Source organism: Hibiscus syriacus, unplaced genomic scaffold (genome assembly GCF_006381635.1).
Source record: "Hibiscus syriacus cultivar Baekdansim isolate YM2019G1 unplaced genomic scaffold, ASM638163v2 tig00002919_pilon, whole genome shotgun sequence".
NCBI lineage: Eukaryota > Viridiplantae > Streptophyta > Magnoliopsida > Malvales > Malvaceae > Hibiscus > Hibiscus syriacus.
In genome coordinates this window covers 1,680,585-1,707,055 of record NW_024061957.1, presented here as the reverse complement: position 1 = coordinate 1,707,055, position 26,471 = coordinate 1,680,585, and the positions used below count along the sequence as shown (strand labels likewise).

Below are 26,471 nucleotides of genomic sequence, written 5' to 3'. Positions count from 1 at the left end.
GTAAATGGAACATGTATACAAATGCAAAAATAAAATGATCATGGTCATGTCATTCCAAGAGACAAAAGACATCAAAATCCACTATATACAGAGAAAGTGAGAATTACCCTCTGATGGCTTATAAGATGATATTAAAACAGCAGTCCATTTAAAGATAACATAGCCTCTCTAACCTCCATGAATGATCCTACCCGTTCATAATATGCATAAATGATAAAACAATGAAATAAATATTTTGATTTAATCAAATAAATTGCAGAATTCCACAAATAAAAATTGAATAAATAGGTTCTCTTTGCTTAATCAACTAATTGAATAACTAACCATTGAAGGGAAAAAAAAAACAACAAACATGAAATGACTGTCATTATTGGATTTCAAATTCATTTCATAATCTTAAAATAAACATTCTTAATTAGAAGGATTCCACTACGAAACCTCCAAACCGATAAAAAGAAAACAATTCCAGAGTTTAAAAGTTTATGATTATAAAGAAGCAAGGGTTGAAGAGAAAACCTCCAAACAGTGGATGTCGCCATTAGAAGGACTCCACTTGGAAACAGCTTTGAAAACATCCAACGAACACCTTCAAAAACGAAAATATATCAGTGAATTGAAATTGAAGCAAATGCTACTGTAATTAGAAGAGGGGAAAAAACTAAAAAGAGAAAACCGCTCCAACTTTTCTTGAAAACAAAAACGAAATTCGAAAAAAAAAAGAATACGGAGGGAACGAATCGGGGTTCAATGGGAAAGGCAAAATGTGTGGCCGATGGAAGTTGTACAGAGTCCATTTTTTCAGTTCTTACTTCTTAGTAAGAAACAAAACAAGCTTTTTAACTGTCAAACCTCTTGAATCTTCAAATTCTGAAAACTTCACCGTGGCCCAAAATATTGAAAAAAAAAACCCCACGCATGGAAGTTTTGGGTTTATTTGTTTCGGTAAACTGTGAGCCGTTGGACGCCGACGCAGTCCAGTATGATAGCTAATGATTCGAGGTCAAAGGGCCGAATCTCGATTTTATATTGGTCAAATTCTTTTGTGAGTTCATGTATTATATATATTATGAATTTAGTAATAGTATTTTAATTTGGTTTCTCATGTACTTTAAAAAATTTCAATTTCAATTTTGACAAACTGTAATCATAAATTTAACGTTTTAATAGTTTTTATATATAAATTGTAGATTTAATTTTAATTTTTTATTTGTTCATTTTAAATGTTTAAAATCTAATAATGTTATTATTGCATTATTTGAATAAGTACTATAATTTTAAGTACTATTAATTTAAACAATTGAGTAATGTATAGTATAGGGACTAATGAGACAATTTGTCCTCTTGTGATCTTTTACAATAGGATTTTTAATAAATTATTTATTTTCATAGTTATCAAGTCAAAAATGAATATTATTTTTTCTGAAATGAAGTAACACATTCTATGTTATTCATATGTTCTAGCTTTAACTATCACATTCATCTTCATTGGGTATTATGTTTATCTCAAGGGTAGGTAGTAATAGATATGAGTTTTAAAGGGAAAAATTTAGGTCATTTTTATCATCACGTAAGTAATCCACTCATATTTTCATTGAGCGTAGCCTAATTTCACACTTCGATCTCGCTTAACGAGTTTCTTTATATGTGACATCATCGATGAATCACTTCTTTCTGAGTTGATATTGATCATCGAGAGTTCTTCGTAGTTTGTCTCCAACCAAGGATGGTCTTTCTTTCCATAACTCGGCTTCTAAAGCTGAGCAGCACCCAATGAATTTTGTAAATCTCGACAGTTATGCTCTCTCATGGTCACGGAGCACGCCACTGCATGTGGCCATACCCAACTATTCTTTTTGAATCATCTGTGTTCAGTTTCACCCAACCATGTGGTGGGCCAAACCATTTAATATTTCGAGTCACTGGGTTGTTGTTGCCTCCCCTCAAAGGTCGTACGCATGGCGAATGCATGCACTATCGATATGACCTAAATATGCATTTGAACTCATTATCTGGTAAATAAGAATATTATTTTTTTTAAAAAAAATCATAACTATTTTTATAATATGTATCTACATTATCAATAAGACCTGAATGAGATAATTTTGATTAAAATCCAATCAAATGTCCATTTAATGGACTAGAAATTAATATTTTCTATTAATTTGTTAATATTTAAACTATATTAGTATTGATTATATTTAGAATAGATAAAATTCTTTTATTATTTTATTTTATTTAAATTCAAAATATTCCAAAAAATATTAAATTTTTTATCATTCAATCCAGCATGTGATTGCTGGTGAAACAACTTTGTCTCTATACAAATAAAAGCTTTACATTATTATACCCACATTTGAAGGTAATATGGAACATACTGGAAGGGCAGAAAACTTTTGACTCTGTTTCACATAGAGATGAAACTAACCTGCTTTCTTGTGTTTGCAGTGATGAAATAAAGTGTGTTATCATAGCCAGAGTAGACGAGATTCAGGCCCTATCTCCATTTATGTACCTAAGGATAATAGCGAGAAGCCACTAGGACCACTCTATACAATTCACACTACTAGTAGATCACAGCCATTCTGCCTTCTTCAGACAGATAATTGATATACAAAGGGCTAAATGAAGGTAACAGACTCACAATAGCTGGCAAAACAAAGATATTCATTTCCCAATTCCACTTCTTAAATCTTCTTTTCTTCTGTTCATGCCTATGTTTATTTCAAGCCACGGAGATGATGTTTGAGCTAAGTTTGAAATTCTGGGCATCGAAAAGGACTATACTATCTAAAGCACATTGTTATTGCAGGAAGAAAACAAAAATCTAGTAAACATCCTTAAGGACAACCCTAGAAAAAGCTAGGTCTTCGTAGGACTTAGGGTAGCCTTTAACAGTCTCCAATCTCCCAAAGATTGAGCATGCTTTGAAGAGTCAGAGCAAAGAGAGCCGAGAACCATTATGTTGTTAACACATACCTCTGATGTTTTTACAGCTCTGTCATCGTCTTCCCTTCTCTCTCTCACATGATTTTTCTATTCGTCCTTTATAGCTCAAGCTTCTGGGTAATTATGTAGGCCACTGTATCATTTCATTTGTTTTTCCTGTGCTACAAAAGCATTAAAATCACCAGCAACATGAATTGACAACTGAACTTTGAAACAAAGTTTATGTGCGTGCCCGAGTAGTCCAAAGCAAACGCATTGAAAGTCTCGAAGGAGAAATGAGTTACTACTATTTTCTACTACTAGCCTAAATTATTTAGATTTTGAAATGGATCCCAATAATTGTATTTGCAGTGATACGAAGCCTATGTTTCCTCTCTACTAGACATCTAGCTAGGCTTACTACTATAGTACTGGTGGCCAGAGAGCCCCCACCTGCAATGCCGCCCTATCTTACCACCTGTTACTTTAGCCTCTCATGATACATCTATATCCATAGCCCTTTTGTTAGCTTTTCTTTCTCTCTGAGCTGTCTTCATGATGCCTTTTACTGTTCTCACAGGTGGCTTAGGTCTTCATGAACCTCTCCAACGGTTCAAGATCCATCTACTTTTCCTTGTTAATATCATCCCCCCACTGTCTTCAACCCTTATAAATAATTGCAGAATCCTGCAGCTGAATCATCATTATCTTTCTGTGGATTTTTGCCTTACTGACTGCTTGGTATTCTTCAGTAAATAGAAAGAGTTTGTTTTCATCTGTCATATCATTTTGATCGGGAAATTATTGTTCATTTCATATACCCTTCATTATCTTTCTCGCCTGTTGGAAACTATTTGCCTCCCTCAGAGCTATTCAGGTTTTCTTCTTTTCCTTCTAAAAAGTAAACCATACTTTTACGGTGTTTTTCAACTCTACTGGCAGATATGAAATCCTTTGTAAACATGAATATTGAAGAATATCCAGCAAGTTTCGATAAATTCTTGGTTCTTACAGTCAGAATATATAGTTAGTCATGTACTTACAATTCAAGTCTCGAAGTGAAAAAAGTGAAGCTATCAGCTATCATCGGTTAATATGAGATGCCAATGCTATTATTGCTAACCCTAGTTAGGTCATGACAACCTCACTCCTTCTTATTTGTGACCCAAAAGGTTTAAAAATAACTCTTCAAATGTCAATCACACACAACAATGCTACCCCTCTCCCCAGATAAAATGAAAAGACAAGCAAAACGGTAAGCTTAAATACAACTGCATGCAAGTATATTCTTCTTTTCCTTCAATCCTTTCGCTTTGCGTCCTGTTATGTCAAGGTTCAAGCATTTGTTTGCTAACATTTTCCTCCAATTTTTTGCGCATACCAAACTCCAACTGATATTGTGTGTTTAACTAGCAGTTCTTGAATCACATATCCGACGGGGAGATTTACATCAACGTGGCCCGTGGGGAAATTAGTGAACTTATATAATCCAAGTCTCGTAGATTAAGTAATATTTGTATTATTCTCAATTTTATATATAAAATTCTGTATATGTTTTATTTTATTATTATTTTTCAGGACAAAAATTTCCCCTGAAATAGGCTAATAAACGTTCAAACTTCATAAATTTTTCAATGAGCTGTTTTTATTTTGGGATTGGGTCATCAATGTTGCTTGCATAATTCCCGATGTTGTGTGTCGTATATTTCTACGAGAAACTAAACAAATGAAAATTAAAAAAAAAAACATAACATCCAGGTGGCACTATGTCAGATGGTACCCCATTTTAAATCATCCACGGAATCTAAAACTATTATTTGGTGCCTAACAGCAATCTAATCTAATTGACTCCGATTGTCGCATGGAATCTGCTTTCCAACGCGAAGGTTTATCTATCGTTACTTCATTATTATTAGCTACGTGCATTAAATCTAGCACATTCACGATGGGGGATATGATTGTTGCAAAACGATTCAAGTTGAAAGCTGGTACAATTAAAAGCATGTATAAGCGAAAGGATACTTTCTCATGTTTTCTTTCACAAAGATGGAAATAAAAAAACGATGTTGATACAGTCGGTCATGAATCAAGATTTGTTCACACCCCATTTGAGCCAAATTCTAAGGAACTTTTCCTTTGGGATATATGATAATCTGTTCCGGATTTTGGATAGCTTTAAATTAGGTGACGAACTCTGGCACGCTTCTATCGGTTCCTTCTGCATAAACCCCCCAAAAGGATCAAAACAGAATATCAAAACCATGTACATTTGCAATCTTTTTAGCTTTCTCAAAGATCACGTCTATTAAAACCTTTTTAAAATTCTTTTTAATAGCTAATGGGGCACCAATTAGTTGCAAAACAGGATCAAGTTTCTGACAAATGGCATCTCATGTTTTTTATTATGAAGGATAGATGCTCGGTAGGAAGGGGAGAAGAAGGTACCTGTTAAAGTAGTCGGGGAAGATTCCGTCGAGTGAAAAAAGAGAAGGAGAGTCACGTGATGTTGTTCTTGTTAAGGATTATTGTCTATATCAGCCTAATCACGCATAATACTTATTATGTTCCGATTTAAAAGATCATTTATTGGGTTTTTTAATTTTTTTATTGTTTAATGTTTTAATAAAGTACATTTTATAAAATTTCATTATTCTAAAAATTTCAAACGAGTATACATAAAAAATTAGTAAATGAAAGAAATTATAGACCGAGTTAATATTTGTAATGAGTCTTAATATAAAAATTTCCAATTTTTTTTTTTCAATTGGGTGTTTAAATTTTTTCATCAATCTATGTGTTTAGTATTACAAATGGTATCATTTTAAGTGTTTCAATCGAGATGGTTGATAAAAAATTTCTTTGAGTGACACATGCCGTATTTATGTAATTTTAAAATTTATATTTAATTTTTTTTCAAATCTTTAAAAAATCCTAAAACTTTAAAAACACGAATTCCAACCCCTATACTATCACAATTTATCGTCGTTGTCATCTATTGAACCTTTACTCGTCGATAAGATAAACTAGATAACCTATAACCCATAAACTCTATGAACAGTTGACGAACCCGATGAACAAAACTTTGAAATTTTGCGATGCCCATGTGACCAGACAATGCGCGTGACGACGATGGAGACAATGATCGACAAGGGATATGTCAAGGGTGGTGGCGATGATAGTAGTCGTGGTTGACAAATGAGACAGTAAAAGGTTAGGGATTTTATGGATTTTTAGAGATTTGAGTTTTTTTAATAATTTTTTATAAATTAAGGTTTCTAAATAAAATAATATTTTTAAGTTTTTTTAAAATAATTTTTTTAAAATTACATCAACACGATATGTGTTACTTAACATACTTTTTTAATGTTCAATAACCGAGACACTTAAAATGATAATGTTTATGACGTTAGACACCTAACTTAACCGAATAAATTTTAAGCAACTAAAAGAGAAAAATGATATAGTTGGGTTACTTTTATGTATTAAATCTTTTAATTAATTAAGAGGGGCTAGAATGAAATATAAATGTTTGGAGGGGTTAAAATGTATATTTTTATATGGACTAATTTATAACTGCATTGTTTCTTAAGGGACTATATGGTAAGTTTTTTTAGGATCAAGGTCATTAATATTTTATAAAATCTTATATTTTCAAACAAAGTTTGAATGTAAATAGTTATCAATAGTTGCTTAATTTTATTAACAAATCACATCACAAAAATCAAGGGTATTTTTCTAAAAACTTCAAATGAGAGACCCACATAAAGTTGATAAAGTCCTCTCTTGCCCTCATAGCAAGTAAGTTTAGAACTTGTCATAAGCTCTGTGTCTGAATGGTATTGGAGTGGCCATCATAATATTCATTTTGTCTCACTTTGGACCACTCCCCGTTTCCCACCTAATCCATCACTATTTTTCTTTTCTATCTTAAGCATTTGTGTTTATCAGAACCCTCAATCCCTCTCTATATATCTCCATGTTTTCCTCTTCTCAACCCAATATCCATGGCCAAAAAATCTCTCTTTCTCCTGAGGATCACAAGGAGCTCGATGATTTACGTGCACCCGCAAGCAGTTGAAGCTGCCAGCATGATCTAAACTTCCTTCATCGTCGAAGGATGGATCGGATCATGTGGTAGCTTCACCTGCTGTCGGTGTCACGAACCAGAACAACCCTCTTAGCCTGCTCTCCACCTGCATTCGTTCACGACACCCAGATTTCCAGTTCCTTTTTTTTTCTCCCACGTTAAGATTATTGCAGGTTAAAGCAAGATTTCCCGTGCACTCTTTTTTTTTTTTTTTTTACTTTTGGGTATCTGAAATTTGTTGAGGGAATCTCTGGATTCTCAAAAGCATCGATGAGTTACTGTTAGGGTTTTCAATGGCAATTTATGTCATCTCTAAAACATAGTTTCTTGTCTGCTTTTGAGATCCCATCTTTATCCCTTCACGCATAGCGTAAAGCCTATGCATTTTTCTTAAAACTATTTTCATTGGCTGCTTTAATGTATCGGATTTGATTAATTATATTTCATGGCTTCCCAACACATCAGTGTTGGGAATATAAAACTAGTGGAAAAAGCACAAATCTAGACTAATAATATGAACCATTACAGGATATTTTTGTTTATTCACAGTAATCACCACATGACGTGGATATATATTCACAGATGCAACCAAAATGCTGCAAATTAAATTGGATATTGAAAGCTACACTTAATTGAATAAGGGTTTAGTTCAACCATTATAATTTGATCAATTTTGGTTTATATATTTTAATGTGCATTTTCAGTCTAAAAATTATTTATTTATTAATTGAATAAATAATTTGATATTGTATGCTTTAATTTATTTAATAAATAGAGATTTAAAAAAAATCTACCAAAATTAAATTAAAATAAACAATTAAAAGGTGATTTATTCTAAAATCATTAAAGAATATCAATTAATTGTTGTACAATAAAAAATAAAATCATTTAAGATATTAAAATATTAAACTAAATAAATTAGAAAAGTAAATCATACAAATTTATATTTATAATAAAATATATAAGCGTACATCAGTTTTTTTGTTTTAAGAATAAACATCGTCAACACATTTACATAACATAACAAGATAATACATTGATAATTATTTTATTATATTTTATTATAATTCAAAATATATATTCAAGATCATACGAACACTTGTTAACATGAGAGAATCAATTTGAAGATTTATAATAAGATAGATCAAATAAAACAATTTCAACTATAAAAAAGAAAAATATTATAAAAACAAGTAGAAGCAAATTTATATTATATTTGTGTTGTGTCGTAATTTATCTCATATTTTACTATATATTATCATTTTTATCGAGTTTTTTGTTTGTATTCTCTTTGTTAAAATAAGCGTATGAGATATTTCAAAATGCATTGAAAAATAATTATCAATTAATCGATTTATAATAACATATTTTGATATAAGTAAATTCAAATTTTATTTAGAAATCTATCACAAATCAACCGATATTTCAACTTAAAAAAATATTTCATCGAAAATATATCTTTTACGCCCTTTCTATGCACATTTCATCAGAGATCAAATTTCGAGTTCTAAATTTAAAACGATGATGATGATAAACTCAAAGGCCTTAAAGTAAACCAATTGAATGGTTAACTATTTTTCTTCATCAAGGAAGCAGTGTTTTGGTAGTGTGTGTGTTTGTGTGTTTTAAGAAGTAGAAAAGCTTTTGATTCCCCTGTGGGGGGGAATTGTGGGAGCTGGACAGTCGACACCTGGGCTGCTTTTTTGGAAGCTTCATTTGGCATGCCCCCTTTTATAAGATTCTATGATTGGCCACCAAATCTCTTAACTGTTGATCTCACCTGATTCTCTCTTTACCCTTTTTAGCCTTTGTTTCTTTCCCCACCCTTCTTCCCTATCTTCATTTAGGCAGAATGCATCATACACACTACATGCATATGCTACTCATGGGAAATATTCCTTCTCCTTTGTAAATTGGTACCGTACACTCCCTCTCTATGCGTTTGGATCTTTCTCTATTTCCTTCTTTATAGAGTCCATGCCTATCTAAAGGGAAAATGTTTTTACATGTAATAGGTAAGGACTGGATTACGATTTTATAAGTAAATGTTACAATTTTTTCCAAAAGTATTTTTCAAGTCAGATATGATAAAATTTTAATTATAAGACATTAATTTTTTTAAGTAATTTAAATATTGTAATCAAAATAAACTGAATCAAAATGTCATTCTTACACTGAATCTATGCCATGATTAATTTAGATTAATAGATTAAATACCGATGAGTCAAGAGTTAATATACAAGAACTTGAACACTGTGATAGAGTAGGATACAAGATCTGGACTTAAAAGCCCAAAATATTATTAGGCCATTAAACTATTTGAAAATTGGAACCGTAGAAGTCCAGATCTAGGAACATATTTACGGAGGAGCTAAGCATAAGCAAGCTGGCAGTGGCAGGGTAATTAAGCGGTTGTACCTTGGACTTTCCCGGGTTGCTAACGCTTACATTATCTGGTAATTATCGCCGCCGTCTTCGAGTTGTAGCTGGAGTTCACTCAGCTCGCATTGCGAACCGCCTCGGTCTGTTGCCTATCTTCATTTCTCTGTAATTTTTTTCCGGTATCAATTCGGTCCATGTTTGCTTTCTGACCGGTAAATAGATATCATTTCTGTTGCAAGTTTAAGCGTTTTAGCTAAATATCAAGCTTTTTCTTTTCTCCTGAGGAAAAAAGAAGAAGAGAAATTCTTGAATGTAAAATTAGGGTTCGTGGTTTCCATACTTTCGTCATAAATAAGTTTTTGGAACGGTACCTTATTTACGTGTAATTTATATATATATAAAGTGGGAGCAGAAGTTTGTATTTTTGTAGAATTCTACGTAGGAAACTCAGCACCGATTATTTTAGAGAAGATAGATTGCCTGTTGCTCGCGTGGGCGTTTGGTGAGCGAATCTGTGTTTCTTTCTTTGTACTAATAATTCACTAATTGGAAAATTGTTCTGTTGTTGTCGCCGAAAATTTGATGGTAGATATCTTTGAAACTTAGGGCTCCATTGAATTCTATGGGCTGTGTATAGAACACTAATTTTTTTTAATGAATTGTGTTTGAAGCTCGTGAACATTAATATACGAGAATGGAGTCCAATTTTTTTTACCCTCACATATATTTGTTATGCATTAGATAATTTATGTGCTAACTTTGAGGTTTTATTATTCCTATTTTTTAGTTGTTGGAGAGATGAGTAAGAAAAAGAATCCTTTGGTATTCTTAGATGTTTCGATTGGTAGAGATCCAGTGGAAAAAATTGTCATCGAGGTAAGTTTGAAGCTAGCTGCTCGACTTTAACTATGTTTTTATGTGGAATAAAATTTAGAACTCACCTGAGACCAACCCGTCCAAGTAAGGATAAAGTTCTTTCCCCCCCCCCCCCCTACTTTGACAGCTATTTGCAGATGTACCCAAGACAGCTGAGAATTTCCGGGCTCTCTGTACAGGTCTCTCTAAAAATTTTCAATATTTAGTATGTTATTACAGTTGATTAGAGAGCATGGTGTAGTTCAATTGGTTGAGCTTACAATAGTTGTCATCTCTTTACAGTGATTCGGTACTTATGAACCTGTCTTCTATTTGTTTTTTAAGGTCTTTATAAGTTCCTTATAATGTCTCTACTCTCTAGTACTGTAGACTTTGTAGCCATGGATACAAGATCTAGTAATCTCATAAATATTCTCATCGACTTGGGAAATCGCATGAAGCATTGCTTCAAAATTTCATCGTATAAACTAATTTGCCTGTATTTGCTACCAGATTCATTAACTTCACATGCTTTTTCTTGAATTTTCTTGGCAAGCTAGTATGTTAGGGCCTGATTATTTTGAGCTGTGTTAAACTTTAGGTGAAAAGGGCATTGGCAAATCTACTGGGAAACCCTTGCAAAATAAAGGAACATTTTTTCACCGAATAATCAAAGGATTCATGGCCCAGGTTTGTTATTCGTTCCTTCCCTTAGTCATATTAAATGGAGGAATGTTTGCTGTAAGGATTGTCTCATAATTTGCCACTAACCATTAACCATTAGTTAATGTTTTAGAGATATAAAACTTAGTATTTTCTGCTGAATTTTAGCTGGTAATTCTTAGAGTTTGCTTTGTAGAATGGACAGAAGAGTGAAAAGAAAGAAAAATGGAAAGGAAAAGAAAAAGGAAGGACAATATGTATCTTTTTTATTTCTATAGTGTGCTTGCTAGGAAAGATAGAAAAGAAGTAATAATTTTCTTTACATCCAGAGATGATAGAATGGAGAATGAAAAATTATATTGTTTTACCATTATGCAATATAAATATTGTAAGTTAACAAGAAAAGATAAAATAAATTAATAAAAAAATATTGAAAATCTTATAAATATTGTAAAGGAGAGAAACTTATATTTTTCTTTTTCTTTGTTGAGATGATAAGGAGGAGCTAGTATCTGAAAATTTTACCTGCAAAAGTATGTACCTGACAGCGCAAAAGTTATCAGTTTCTTCTGTTTTATGTTGGTTTTACAGGGTGGTGACTTTTCAATGGGAAATGGTATGCTCACACATTCCAATGCATGGAAACGTTTTATTTGACATCTAAATTATGCCCGGACTTGTAAGGAAAGACCTTTAATTGGTTGCAGGCACCGGCGGAGAAAGTATTTATGGAGGGAAGTTTGCAGGTAGGCCTTTGCATGTGGCACTTAAATTCTCTTATAATAGATAAATTTAGAACTTAATCATCAAAGTTTATGTTTCCTTGCAGATGAGAACTTTAAACTAGCTCATGATGGTCCTGGCGTTCTCTCTATGGCAAACAGTGGGCCAAGCACAAATGGGTCTCAATTCTTTATAACCTTCAAGCACCAACCCCATCTTGATGGGTACTTAATATTTGCTTATTGCTTATTTATGTATTACAACTCGAAAGATTGAACGTCTCGATGCTGCTTAAACAACAACTAATAAAAATCAGCTCAGAAAGTTGAATAAAAAAAATTGTTTAGCTTAGGTATGTGATTTTAACATAGAATTGAGAGGTTAAGGGTTCAAGTTTTACCAGTTTAAAAGAGTTTTTAATGATAAAATAGCAAAATAAACCCTAAAACCATCTTTTTTCATTTTACCAGGATTTTTCCAGCGTCAAAACCTGGTTCTACTTTCTGCTTTAGATTGCAAGGACCTCTAGTTTCCAGTTCAACCGGTTTGGCCGTCTGGTGCAGCCTGGTTTTTTTTATTCTCTACTTGGCAATGGATTTCTCATTTATTTAATGATTGGCAGTAAGCATGTTGTTTTTGGCAAGGTAATTAAGGGAATGGATGTTTTGAAGAAAATTGAGCAAGTTGGAACAAGTGATGGAAAGCCTGCTCAACCTTTAAAAATATCAGACTCTGGTGAATACTCTGAACGAAAACTTCAGGATGCTGTTGGGAAAGCTAAAGGTACTGCTGTGAAATTTTAAACAGTAATTCGTGATTTCTGGATCAGTTGCTGGCCTTTTGCTACATTATTTTTCTTGTTCAAGGAAAGGGAAAAAATCAACAAAAGTTACTTCTTCCGACAGTTCTGATGAGCAAGTGAAGAGAAGCAGAAAGTCTTTGAAGGATAGAAGGAATAAAAGAAAAATATGATATTTTATTCTGATTCCTATAGCTCCGACTCTGATTCCGATTCCTATTCTTCAGATTCAGAACTGGATGACTTTGATTCTGAATCAAGTTCCTCTAGTGATGGAAGAAGACATAGGAGGAGGAGGTCGACAAAAAGAGAAGCATAAACGTGGAAAAAAGAGGAAGGGTGGGCGAAGAGATAGGGAAAAAGGCCTGCAAGGAAGATCAAAACACAAATGGTATTGGTTAAAAACTTGTTTCAAGGACAGTCTCGGAAAATTTTGTTCCTTCTGCTTATTAATAATATTGGATAAATATTTTTTTTTGTGATATTTGTTGATAGTAGTTTTATTTAAGGAGTTCAGATAGTTCAACCGATAGTGAAAGTGAGAGTACTAGCTCCAGCAGTGGCAGTGATGATGGGAAGGCTGGTACTCTCATGTTTCTGCTCGTTCCAATCGTATCTTCAAACCTGCTGAAGGTGAACCTTTTGGTATTCCTGTCCTCAACTGTCTTGGCCTGTTATTTTCCTGTTCTTCATGCAAGCTTCCTTCACATTCTATTGTACGAGGCTACTGCATTTGATTTTGGAATTGACTTTAGCAAGTTCTGAACTTCTTTAAGTAGAGATGTTACACTTTTATACAAATCCCTCTACTCATTTCCACCAATCATGTAAGGTTACATTTCCAAGTCTTCCGCTGGCATTATTTATTAGTATAGGTGACATGGACAAATGTCATGCTTATATGGGAGATAGTGAAAAGATTCTGTAGGCATGTTGATCCTTTGATACAAGCTAAAGGCAGATTGTAATGCTACAAATGTAGAGAAAAAATGTGCCTACCCAACTTTCTAAGCAAGATTCTAATGCAGGACTCGAAAGGGATAAGTTGAAGGTCAAGGAAAACTCACATGAAGAGGGTGAATTGTCCCCAAAAAGTGATGAGCTTCCCAACATCAGTCATGGTAACAAGGCTTCTAAACAACATACCTTTACAGATGGCTCAGACAGATCAAGGTTTTTATTCTTATATAACCCCTTTTGTGTTTTGTTGCGATCCTTTTAGTATATCGATTCATGTCTGGTGAAATCTTCTTTTTGATTTTATCAACAATGTTTCTTTTACCATGTGCTTCTCAGAAGTGACCCCAACACCGAAACAGAGGCCAAACAGAAGTCGTAGCCAGAGCATGACTCCTCCCAAGGATGATGATAAAAGGCCTCCTCATATATCTCTCGAGCAGAACCAGAGGACTTCCCATAGCCCATTGCGTAGTCCTCCAAGGAAAGCCCTTACATCTAACCAAGGTCATATTTCCTCAAGAAGTCCATCGCTAGTGGCAAACCAAAGCGCATAAGAAAAGGTTGTGGCTTTACTGACCGCTATTCCTTTGCACGCTGATACCGTAAACCATCTCCTGAGCATTCCCCACCAAGAGCCTACCGTTATCGCTAGTGGTACTGTTTTCCCTTTCATGAACATGGTAATTTTTTTCCTGGGTGAAGATATACTAGGTATAGAAATAATTCAGATCAATCAACCCACAGACGGTATAGAAGCCCGGCTAGAGGCCATAGTCCCCCCAGGTTCTAACTTTATGTATACCTTGTTAAAATTGTCTCGCATAGCTTCAGCTTTACACATTTATGAAATCAGTTTTCATCAATAGGTCATTGCTTCAGCTTTATTCTCGCTTACCTGTTTCAGTAGGTAGTACTTATAACACTACATGAGTTGTAAGCTAAGTAGTTGATTGACCATCCATTTGCTTACTTATGTTGATCAAAGTTTGAATGTTTCAGATATGCAATTGATATTATTGTTTTTCCTCTACGTTATTGAACAAATATGTTGTGGGAGACTGGAAAGTAAATTATATATTTAATTTGTAGATATGGACGCAGAAGAAGCAGGAGTAGGAGTGTTTCTCTTAGCCCAGTTCGTTATCGGGGAAGATACAGAGATCATAGTCAAAGCCAGAGTCCTATCCGAAGTCCTAGTCCTAGAGGCAAACGACCTGCCATAAGCAAAGAGTTGAAATCTCGTCTTGGTCCTCGAATCGATGATCACTGCTCCCCGTACAAAGAAAAATCAGGGTCAAGGTCCTCTAGGTCAAGAAGTGTCTCCTCTAGGTCTATATCTCCTGATGTCTCGTCGCCACCAAGGGATCGCAACAGAAGATCTGCATCCCGTGACAAGTCCAAATCAAGTTCCCCATCTGGGCAGAGAGGATTGGTCTCTGATGCAGACTAAATCCATGCACTTGGCATCCACATTCGATCTGGCGAAAAAAATGCTTTCATCGTTCTCTTGATTGTGATTTGTTTGCAACACAAGTGGGAAGAGATTTTGGGAGGGTATGACATTTGATATGCTATTTACCAATTTTGAGATTGTGGATTTAGAGTTGCAAAATAGTTGTCGGTTTTCTTTGGCCTGCGGCTTTGAAAAGATAATAGCGAGAGCTTATCTGAAACAGCCAGCCTGCAAGGGACATATACTTGGCGATGCCTACTGCTAACAACATTTTAAACATTAACCGTTGCGTCATTGATTTGCATAAGAGATGATCGGTACTGAAACCTTTTCTTTAATGCTCTAATCCTGCCCTTGGAATGTCCTTTTCGGGACGTTTGAAATTTAATTCAACTACTCTTGATTTTAGAATTTAGTTTGTTTTCTTGTCTGGTTTAAAATTTGAAGTTCAGATGATATTATCAAATTTCTGTTACAGAAATGTTTTATTAATTGGATTTCAAATTTTAAAAGATTATTATTTCATACCCTGAGTCAAAAAAATATTTTACGAGTGGGGTTGTGTTGGTGTTATTTGAAATTTTAAGGTTTAAAATTTAGAAGTTAGTGTCATTTAAATATGTCAAACAGGTATGTTTTTGGAATTTAAATTTTACATAATTTGAGTATTAAATAATTTATTATTTTTAAACCAATAGTTTATTAATAATATAATTAATTGGATTTTAATATTTTGATCATATATTTTTTTAGAATTAAATTTCAGGATAATATTACTGAGAGATTTGCATAAATTTTGAGCATGGAAGATAAAATAATACGAAATATATCTAAAAGGAGGAGTTGGGATTAAATTTTAAATGTCTAAAGAATTTAGGGAGTGAAGGCAAACTAAACGTTTTAATTTTCCGAATTTCTCATGCGTTATGTACGAGTCGATGTGTTTTTTGACGCAGATTTAACAATTTTAGAGGGGTGACTTTAGTCGATTTACTTACCAAAGTATTATATTTTCTGCTCACGGGAATGTTAAGAAAGCATAGAACTCGTGGATATTGCAATTACAAAATCAAAATTTACAGAATTTATGAAGTCAAATCACATGAATTCCTGTTATTGGTTCTAAGCTTCAAGAAATAGACTCGATTCCTGGAAATAATTTACACATTATATACGCTAGGAAGGTTAAGGTCATAAAGTGTTTGCTGTAAGAGATGTAACTGCTATAGCTCCACAGATCTCGACACTCGAAACTGCCAATCTTTCGAGTGGTTGAGTTTCAAACCGATTAAATCGTTACACTTGCCGAGATATACAGATCATAAAACTTGAGCAGACAAAAGGTGTCTTAGCTGGAGTAGGTGTTCCTCGTCGGAAATGTTAAGGGAGAGGCGGAGATTTGTTAACAGGAACTCCTGCCCCCAAGTTAAAGGACCCGAAGCATACAATGCTTCGACTGTCGACTTGTAAGCACGAAGCTCAAGTTCATGGATATCGACAACTTTATCATCAATAGGGGACAAGGGTAATTTCCGTCTGTCACACGAATAAGGGAATGATGACTCGGCGTCAGAATTGTCGGGTGTGCTTGCTGATGATCTATGAGAAATTCGGCCAGCAGAATCAGCAGCACCGTTAGAACTACAGCTTGCAACTGAGCATTGGTCACCATCTTCAATAAACAAAGCAGGTCTAGAATAATCATATAAGCAGCGAGCAGTTGCATGTTCCATTCTGTTATTCTTTTTAGTTGATTGCTTAATGAATTTTCCATCAACCCCTACATGTGGGAAAGAAATATCATCTACTTGGTTGAACAAAGAGCATGTTCTCTTCAGAGTTTCTTCGTTGCAGCCTCTAGACCAAGGTGGGGATTTTCTTTTCCGGAGGCTTCCTCCAAAGACCGGGTTTATTTTGCATTCTTCAGATTGATGGTCACAGCCTTTACTGATGGCTCTCATGGTGGCATCATCAGCCCCACCCTTATGCATTCCCTCTCTATCCTTATCCGTAAATTGTGGGGTTTCGCTTAAATGCAATGAAGACCTGAAAAGCAAACCACTGGCACGGTTCCGGAATTTTGGTGCAAAATTGTTGGTCAAATCCTTACACTGAGCAACCTGCAATCAATTGTAGTCTGGTTTAGACATACTGATAGGTTCAACAGATCGGTGAGGATAGAGTTCTTGGTCCTCTTTTAATATCCAAATCCTTAAAACTAAGACGATTTTTATAAGAATAGCAGTAACGATGGAGTTCTCCGAGATAAGCCAACTAGACCACCGGCCATCGTAGACTGTAAAAGTCGGATATTCATGTCACACAGGTCATGGAGCAAGAAATAGTGTTGCTAAAGGAGCAGCAGTCGTATTTATCTTAGATTTACTGAAGCAAGAATGAAGTTGATGTAAAAAAATATGCTGAAAGCAATATCTTTCTGAAACTAAACTCCAAAGATAAACATCCAAGAATTAGGTGAAAAGCAAGATGAAATAAGCCATTACCTTCCCAATCACCATCCACTTCTTGCCATCCCAAGCCTGCCTAATCCTTAAACTCGATGCATGAAATTCCTTAAGCTGGATTGACCCGAACAACTTAATGACGAATCGATCATTGTTCTTTAACACCTTTGCGATCTTTCCGACCTTCCAACTCCTGATATTGAACACCTCGGCCACATCGCCGACCACCCAACTCTTCCCATTTACACTTGGAGGTAATGGTCGAACATCCTTCCCCTGCAGCTTCTCCATCGCTTGTTTTCCTCTGTGGTCCATAAGAAGATTGTACCTAACAACATAGTTTTCACCATCGGCTGAAACGATGTTACCGGTAAACCAAGAGCCACACGGATCATCATCATCTTCTCTTCTTAAAACCTCCACCGAATCCCCTCTTCTAAAATTCATGATTTTTCAACTCTAAAAAATGCTTTAACCCTGGGTAACAAGAGTAAACAAAAGGAAGAACAAAATTAAATACTACTAGATTCTCCCATAACATTTGAAGGTGATAAATACAAGGATCAATGGATGCTAGCAGATCTATAAACTGTATAACAGATACATGAACTAACCCATGAAAACCAGTGTTTCTTTACATAGTTTGGTGTCAATCAGCAAAGAAGAAAGAGAATAAACAAAAAGCTTCAAAACCAATTACCCAGAATTTGAATTCATATAATTATGAACCTCGCTAAAACAATGAAACAGGATTAGACAGAGCCCACACAGAGATTACAATCAACACAGGCCTCTTATTCAATTAAAAAACTTCTGATTAAATTATATGATTCTGACCTGGGATTAAAGGGGAATAAATGAGAAACGAACAGGACGCGGTTCAGTGGGGATCATGACCGCATATTTACGTAAAGATGGTCTGATTTGCTCTCCATTGTTTCTTTAAGCACTCCACATAAAAATTACAAATTACTAATTAGGATTACCATGGTTATTAACTTCAACCAAACCTGTTTTTTTCAAAAATATTTGGTATTAATCACGTAAGGGTGTTGCCTAATTGTGATTATGGGGGCCATTCAAAATCTCTACTTACAAATATTATTGCGTTTACCTAATAATAATTCCTCTTCCACTACATTTAATGCTTCTGGTCCCTTTGTGTTTCCTTTCATAATCTCGTCGTTTTTGGACATTGCCAGACTTCAGAGTATCATTGTATTACAATTTCCGCTTGCGCACCACATTTAGGGTTATTTAATTTTAAGTTATTTAATCTCTACTTACATATGTAACTTTGATTTTTATTTTAATAATACTTTTTTTACTTTTATAATTTAGTTTCTCAACTTTTCATTGCATTCAATTTAATTATTCGACGATTGTTTTTTTTGTAAATTCTATCTTCACATTAATTCTTAGGCTTATTTATACTCCATCAATGCTTTATACTAAAAAATATTCTGTAAAATTAATATTATAAATATATTTTATAATTTTTTAGCTTATTTTTTATTTAATAAATAATATTATAAATCTTATACATAGGAAAAAGAATATGAAGAAATATATATTTGCATCTTTTATGGTTAAACAAAGTCGTTTAGATTGAACCTGATATGTAGTATAATATTATGAATGCATAATTAAATTTGTATAAAAACTCGAACAACTTTACTCAAATCCCCAAATCTAAGAAAGTCTTCAAACCCTAAATAGTATGTTTTTTCCTGTCGATTTTGGGTGAATTTTTTTAGGGGATCCTAAGAGAAGAAGGGAGAATAAAATATGAACGATTTAGTATCAATTTTGTCCCGAAAGGTGATCGGTGACAAGCAATGATTGGTTGTCGACAGTGATAAGAAAAATGTAAGGCCAAAAATAGAAACATTTAAAAGTTCAATGAGAAAATCGATATACTCTTAAAATTTAATGTTTAAAACGATATTGTTTTAGGCATTAATATTCATCACCAAAATGATATCGTTTTTTTCACATCATCATATCTTTTGAATTTTAACAGTCTAATACCATAGTTAAAATTAAAACCAAAATTAAATATTAATTAAAGAAATTAAAAATTGGATGATATAAAACCTAAAATTAAGTAGTATCCATTGTTATTAATCTTTTTTTTTTATGTTGTAAGCTAGAAACATAAGGAGAATGACGGTTGTGTTTTGTGTGAATTGGTTGTCCCTTGTTCTCATATGTAATGGGGTAAGGGGGAGGTAAGATAGTAGGCTGCCCCCAACACTAGGTTGAGAGCAGCTTTCGTAGGAGACTTCCAAATTATGAAATGATCTAAATGAGACTCGATCTTACGACCTCAAGGTTAAGAACCTTGTGCTCTACCAACTGAGCTAGATGGTCATAAATTATTATTGGGATGACGTGAGATTTATGTTAAAAAAACCTAACAATCCCATTTTTCTATGTTAATATTGGGTTGTGTTTCTATCAACCAGCCTGCAAAAGTAAGCAGGGACCAAACAAGAAATTAGTTTTTTTTATTAATTAATAGAGATTATAATATAGTGTCTATTTTAAAGATACATAATCATTTGGTAATGAAAACTTAAATACTCTTACAGTCTCTGATACTTAAACTTAAAATCTCTAAAGATAATAATTATCCATTTAACCACTGAGGTTATTTGATTCGTGCACCTTGGTGGTTGCCTTGTGAGGTGATATGGTGTGGTGTTGTGGTTTCACATTGATGTAAGAAATTAGAAATCTATTAACATTGAGAGGTTTTTTTTAACGAGACCCATGTTTTTTTATTTAATGTTTTATGTGAATTATCAAAAAACCGTACTAAACCACATTTAAAAAAATAAAAATGATTAGAATTAATTAATAAACTTGCCAAATGTAATTATAATCTATATATATGCATAACTAAAATCTTAATCAATCCTTTCCATGCACAACTGGTGGATTAGTAACCAAATCTAAGCCATGTTAACTCAAGAGTGTGCATTTGGTTTTTGAACTTTACCCGTTTTGTCGTAAATTAATTGAATTGAACATCTAATTTTAGAAAATTTGACTTTATCAGATCGATTTAACATTAATCATTTTGATTATGAACATCAATAATAATAATAAAAACAATTGATAAAATCATTTTAATCAAAGATAAAACTAATTTAATCGGTTGGACAACTCAGTCGATTATAATTGAATTGTGCTATTACTTATTCTAGATACTTGGCACATATAATTAAATTTAAATTATAGTAAATCTAATAGATTAATTGAGTTAACATTGAGACTTCTAATTTAATCAAATATAAATAATTTATATTATCTGTTTCTTAATATAATTATATTTTATGACTCATATTGTTGTATATATTAATGTCATAAAGTTATGGGATGTATAATGAAAGACAATCTAATATAAAGTTAAGAAAATGTGTTATCAAAAATGTCAATATTTTTTAATATTTATGATAAAGTTCTATCTAAAGTATTATTTTTTACCAGAAATATTAATATTGGGCGTTACATAAAATATTATTTTTATACCGAAAATATTAATATCAGAAATATTTATTTTAGGTAGCGAAATTAACATTTTCGATATAAAAATAATAATATTCAGAAAAATTAAAAAAATTAACATTTGGATGTATATATTCGAATTTTATCTTATGTGAATTATATATAATTTTTTTTAATTTTATTTTGGATTGTGTTGTATTATGTATAGATTTTTTATTTGGTTTATTTTAGACTTTAAATATATTTTAATTGTTGGTTTAACCATACTTTATAATGATCTATAATATTATGAGGATCAACACAGATCCACCTTAAAATATGAATTTTTTCCGATTAATTATATTTTATTAATGGTGTTCATTCTAAAATTCTATTTGTGTCCGTCTCATTCAAAAAATGTATATTGTTAATATATGTGTATCCACCTTAAAAATATTTCTAGATTTGTCATTGAATTCATACCTGCATTTTTACCGGAGTAATTAACAATACTAACTATTTATGGACTAAGGTTTATGTTTTTTTAGTCTGGGATGATTACAATATATTATATATTCATAACTTTTTTAACCAATTGACAACATGTATCCAACAGACATAACTGCTCGAACCTAAAATATCTATAAAAAATAACATTTTTTTTACTACTATATCACTTAACGGTTCAGAGTGAATGTTATTATAAAAGTGAAAATATCAGATTATATTAAATTAAAGTACAAGAATCACATCTGAAATTCTGGTATAGTGAAAGTGTCAAAACCATAACTTGACCGATATTTTTCCTTTCTCGATACCAAATTGCCAAGGATGGCAATAAAACACACATAATAGAGTCGAAGAAGGGGCTTTCGTATCGGAGAAATGTAATGAGAGTCAAAGACGTAGCATGAAAAAGAACTGACACATCAATGCAGAAGTAGTGGTTCCATGTGCAAGCTCTGGGAGTTTGACATGGCTTCCATTTCACAACCCACATTTCATTTGTTTTCAGCTTAACACCAGTCAGGTGCGTAGGTGAAAAAACCAAAACGAAACTTTCCATATGTATATATAATAATTTTCCAAAATTATTTTCCACGAAAACAAACAGACTCTAAACTAGAACCTCGAATTTAAAATTTTAAAACTGGAGATAAGAGAAATCCATCCATCCAATATATATATATATAATAAGATGGGCATGTGAGAAGGGCAGAGACCTCAAAGTTAAAAAGGTGGTTCAACTCCAAAACCCCAGAGGGGAATCAGAATCCCCCATCTCTCCATCATTGATTCAGCATTCCCCAAATCCATTTAGCCCAATCACCATTTTTCTATCTTGTTTTACTCCTCTCCTGCATATGGGAGTGAGGCACTTCACTGAATAAATTAAACAGCTCCGCATTTCACCCCCTCAAGTTTCAATATTCCTCTTATCCAGGCTTTCTTTTTTAAATGTATTATGGAATAGTTATTTTATAATTTATTCCTCCCTTGTATGTTATTTTTGTCTAAATAAACCCATCTTCTCTACATCTGTTTCTTGCTTATGGTTCATATCTCTATACGAACCTATGTGAAGGGCAAGTGTATGGAATTTGCCTCGTACTTGTTGGGTAAAATATTGGGTTTTGCTTCCCTAACCACTGACCATATGAAATTTATTAGGTCACAAAAAGCAACAGGGAAGGGAATGTGAAATGCAGTTTTAACCTTTGTTTTTTTAACACGGTAGAAAACAAAGGAATGTGTGCGGTGGAGAAGGGGTCGGTGGGATTTATTTCTGATTGGGAACTGTGCTCTATGTTTAACCGCATACATGGAACCAGGACATGGGAACCTGGAAAACGAAAAGCAAGATACCCCACTAACACCAGTAAAAGTTTCACTCTTTAGTTAATCAATTTTACATTTCTTTTTATAATTATGATTATGGTGTTTTATTCATAGAATGAAATATCATATTTGATAATAAATTTATTAAAATATGTCTACATATGGAGTAGAGCCTATTGTTATTTGTTATATGACTTGAGACTTTAGAAAGGCACGTACAAAGAGGAAGTACACTCCGGCCCAATACATGTGCCAACATGTAGGGGTGACGGCCCAGGACAGCATGTAGGGGCATTAGTAGAATTGATGCGTACTCAGCTATTGATGACAACTGTAGCGAATGGACGACCTTTGTAATCCTCACCTCCTTTCTGTAGGTTATTCCCCGCATGTAGAGGCAACGAGTGCCACGGCCACAACACCTCTCTCGCCGTCCTACGTACCCACTGCAAGCTTGGCCTTGCCACTAAGCTCATGATCGCCGCCCAAGCCGCCATGGTACAAGTCTTTCCATTTATTTATTTTTCTTTCCTTTTTCCTTTTTAGTCATTTATCTGCTCATATATGGACTGTAGTACTTTTAAATTAGTTAGTTATTAGTTTTTGCTTGATTACATTTTGGATTCGAAGTGAAAAGAATATTTTAAGAGAAGTAGAACTTGAAATTCCAATCTTTGCTTTACGAAATACTGAATAGTTTTACTTTTATATAGAATGCTTATGTTAGAGTTACTTTTACTTTTATTGATTCTATATTTAGCAATTCTTGAACAGTTTAACTGCAAAATCAATCGGCAAGGAAGAAAAGTCATTTGTATTCTTCAATACTAATATGCGAAGTGATGTAGGTGTTTGGAGCAAAGTATGTCTCGCTCCATGTGAGAAAGAGTAACAGGGCAACATTTAATCTGTATACTCAAACGTTGGGTTATAAGATACATGATGTGGAGGCGAAATATTATGCTGATGGGGAGGATGCATACGACATGCGGAAGCAGTTAAAAGGTAAGAGTAGTCATCATCACAGCCATCAAAATCACCACCACCACCATGATGGTGGTGGATTTTGTTTGGGTGATGCAAGAAGTGCAGAAACAGCTAATACGAGAGGAGATTCTATATCAAAATCAAAAGCTCGCACAAAATCTGGTTCAAAAGCTAGATGATTACTTGGAGGTAAACATAAGTATATGAAAAACTATAAGTGGCATTGGTTTATATTCTCTAGGCTACTATTTCTTGCTCATGATATTTTAAGTTTGTTTATTGAAGTAATAATCAGACTGTAGATTTCGAAACTTGTCAGTTTCCTACATGAGATATTGTATGATCCTAGCTAAATGCAATGGTTTCTTTACTATCTCTTTTGCAATGCGTCTTTGTTTCAATTCTAGTAAGATGTCTTCTTTGTGTCACTTTCTGCATTCATGGTTTATGATATGTTGACGTCTCGGCTTCCTGCACTCCCTTTGTAATCTATGCTTGTTCAGATCCTTTTTCTTGCAGTTTGCTTTCAGTGTTTTCCCTTGTTCATGCAACATAACTTTCCGTCATTGTTTGGGGCCCAAACGAAGTGTTAGTTGGCAGTCTGTTATTGTGGAGCAAAGTGATATTTAGTTGGCAATCTGCCAGTCCTTTTGGTATTTGTATCATGCCATTGCTAATATGATGTAAGCTGCCTTGATTGAACATTCTTGACCTGGGGAGAGTAATGGAAATGGATATGTTTGTAAGACAAGCACAAACAGGACAGGCAGTGGCTGCAAAGTCAGAGACAATGATCCTGCTGGTCGAGTTTCAATGGACATTTTCCCATAATATATACTACTAAATAATTTGGCTGGATTTCAAACTTCATAGAAAATGTATGAATTTTAAAGCATAAAGCATGTTCTGGGAATAACCTATAGAAATTACATTTGTCTATTATACGGTACAAATATAAGGGCATAAAATTATTATCTCGCCCAGGGTATTAAAACTCATTGGACCGGTCCTGAGTACACTTTTCTCGTATCGTATAGAACCAGAGAGGGAGTTTGCAGTTTCATTGTATAGACCAATTCACATGGCATCTTCACCTTTTTACAGGTTTTCTTGACCCTTTTGGAAACCCCACTTCTATCACGACAGTCCCCGTAGGGCCATGCCAATTATTTGTCCATGCAATAACTATATATTTAAAAAAATCAGTTAGGGTCTTAACTTTAATATATATTTATATTTGTACCGTCGTCGATTATTGACGATTAATCTCTTATAATATAAATGGAGGGTCACGATCTACAAAAAAACGACCATTGGTCAATCAAAGAAGGAGAAGAAAATTGGATGCGGATTGTAGAAGGTTTCAGTCTTCTTATCAATCTTAACTTGGAGCATTTATAGTGGTTCATAGTTATAGTTATTCGCAAGTCAACATGTTAAATAAATACGGTAGTTAGATATTGAATTTTCCTCTTGTAGTTTACGTTGGTTTGTCATGTCTTATCTATAGGTATCGTTCATAAATTGTATTTGACTCGAAGACTGTTATTTGAAAAATGAGAATTCATTTAAAAAAACTCAAATAAATAGAAAGATTTGTACAAAAACTTTTAACTAACAAGGAATTGATAATTCTAACAATTTTCAAAATTCATGTTATAACTTTATATATATACTTATGTGAATTTTACATTAAATTGCAATATCTTATGACGTTTGCTTTTGATATTACCAAAATTTCATTCAATTACTTAATTAGGTTATCTTCCTAAACTAGTGTGATATACTGAGTATACGTAAAATGCTCTCTTATCCAACTGTACGTACTATCATCATACCCATCCACTTACACCGTTGACACGTTCAGACCGAAAACGTTAGCCACGTGTGCCATCAAAGTTGATAACCCAGCAGCCGAGCTGCGAGCTCCTTTAATGGAAGTAAAATCAGGTCTTTGCGTTCGACGTCTTTTACTTGGGAAAATGATGGCTTTGTTCTCTTTTTCTTTTTTGTTTGTTCTCGTCACATTACTCACGGGCTGCACTATGCATATTTATCACCTCTTTGGACTCTTGCATTGGTAAAAGCCATGGTTTGTTTTCTTCTTTTACTCACGACTGGTGCGACTTTCATCTGCTAATATAAACCTTATCAGTGTCCTCGTGATTCCCGTTAATGGCGTAATTCTCTTTATCCATCTCTCCAATTTTGGACGGCTTGTAGTCCATTCATACGTAACGCTCCAACTAATCATCGCACATTAATGACCCTAACATATTCACAATCTAACACCAAATTTATGAACCGTTTGAAGCTTAAAATGGCAACAATAAGGACCGCTATTAACAACGCTTTGAGTTCAAGTTTTCTTGCGATTGACTATTGTTTCCCCCCCTCCCCTCATATTTTCACAAATATAATTATAAACTATAAATTTAAGTTTACACATATAATCGGTTTTAGAAAAATAATAAATCCAAATTTTATGGATGAGGGTTTTTAATCTTGAGGTCATGATATCGAGTCCCACGGAAGGTATTTCATAATTCGGAGGTCTTCTACGAAAGTTACTTTCAATATAGTGTTGGGAACAACCTACTATCTTATCTCCCATGTCCATTACATATGAAAACATGGAATAATCATTTTCTATGGATGAGGGTTTGATCATCGTTCAAAGGCACGAAATTTAAGGGATCGGATGGACGACACGTAAGGAGAAAGCATTGCCCACGGAGGCTTACCTGCAGCAGAGTCTGTGCATCCCACTTATAATGCAACAAATAAAGTCCTGAGACGCATGATGAGTAAATTTACAAAACCCCCAGTTTCCTAAAAATA

General features: G+C 33.7%; 2 protein-coding genes and 1 pseudogene across 3 annotated transcripts; 2 read left to right on the top strand and 1 right to left on the bottom strand.

Moving 5' to 3' along the window:
• The first annotated feature begins 9,397 nt into the window (after positions 1–9,397).
• LOC120165893 lies at positions 9,398–14,880 on the top strand (annotated as a pseudogene).
• Positions 14,881–15,967: 1,087 nt separating this feature from the next.
• LOC120165879 lies at positions 15,968–18,307 on the bottom strand. Of its 2 annotated transcripts, none has more exons than XM_039175318.1 (3): positions 18,150–18,307; positions 17,352–17,793; positions 15,968–16,967 (listed from the first exon to the last, which is right to left on the bottom strand). In XM_039175318.1, the coding sequence occupies exons 2-3, from the start codon at positions 17,757–17,759 to the stop codon at positions 16,167–16,169; spliced, it is 1,209 nt and encodes a 402-aa protein (XP_039031249.1). In that variant the 5' UTR covers positions 17,760–17,793; positions 18,150–18,307; the 3' UTR covers positions 15,968–16,166. The 2 variants fall into 2 exon arrangements, with proteins under 2 accessions (XP_039031249.1, XP_039031243.1); XM_039175312.1 differs by having other exon boundaries at positions 17,352–17,789.
• A 4,319-nt stretch (positions 18,308–22,626) lies between these two features.
• Positions 22,627–23,809, top strand: LOC120163782 (N-terminal acetyltransferase A complex catalytic subunit NAA10-like). The gene is made up of 3 exons (XM_039173618.1): positions 22,627–22,661; positions 23,021–23,147; positions 23,492–23,809. The coding sequence occupies exons 1-3, from the start codon at positions 22,627–22,629 to the stop codon at positions 23,807–23,809; spliced, it is 480 nt and encodes a 159-aa protein (XP_039029549.1).
• Positions 23,810–26,471: the final 2,662 nt, after the last annotated feature.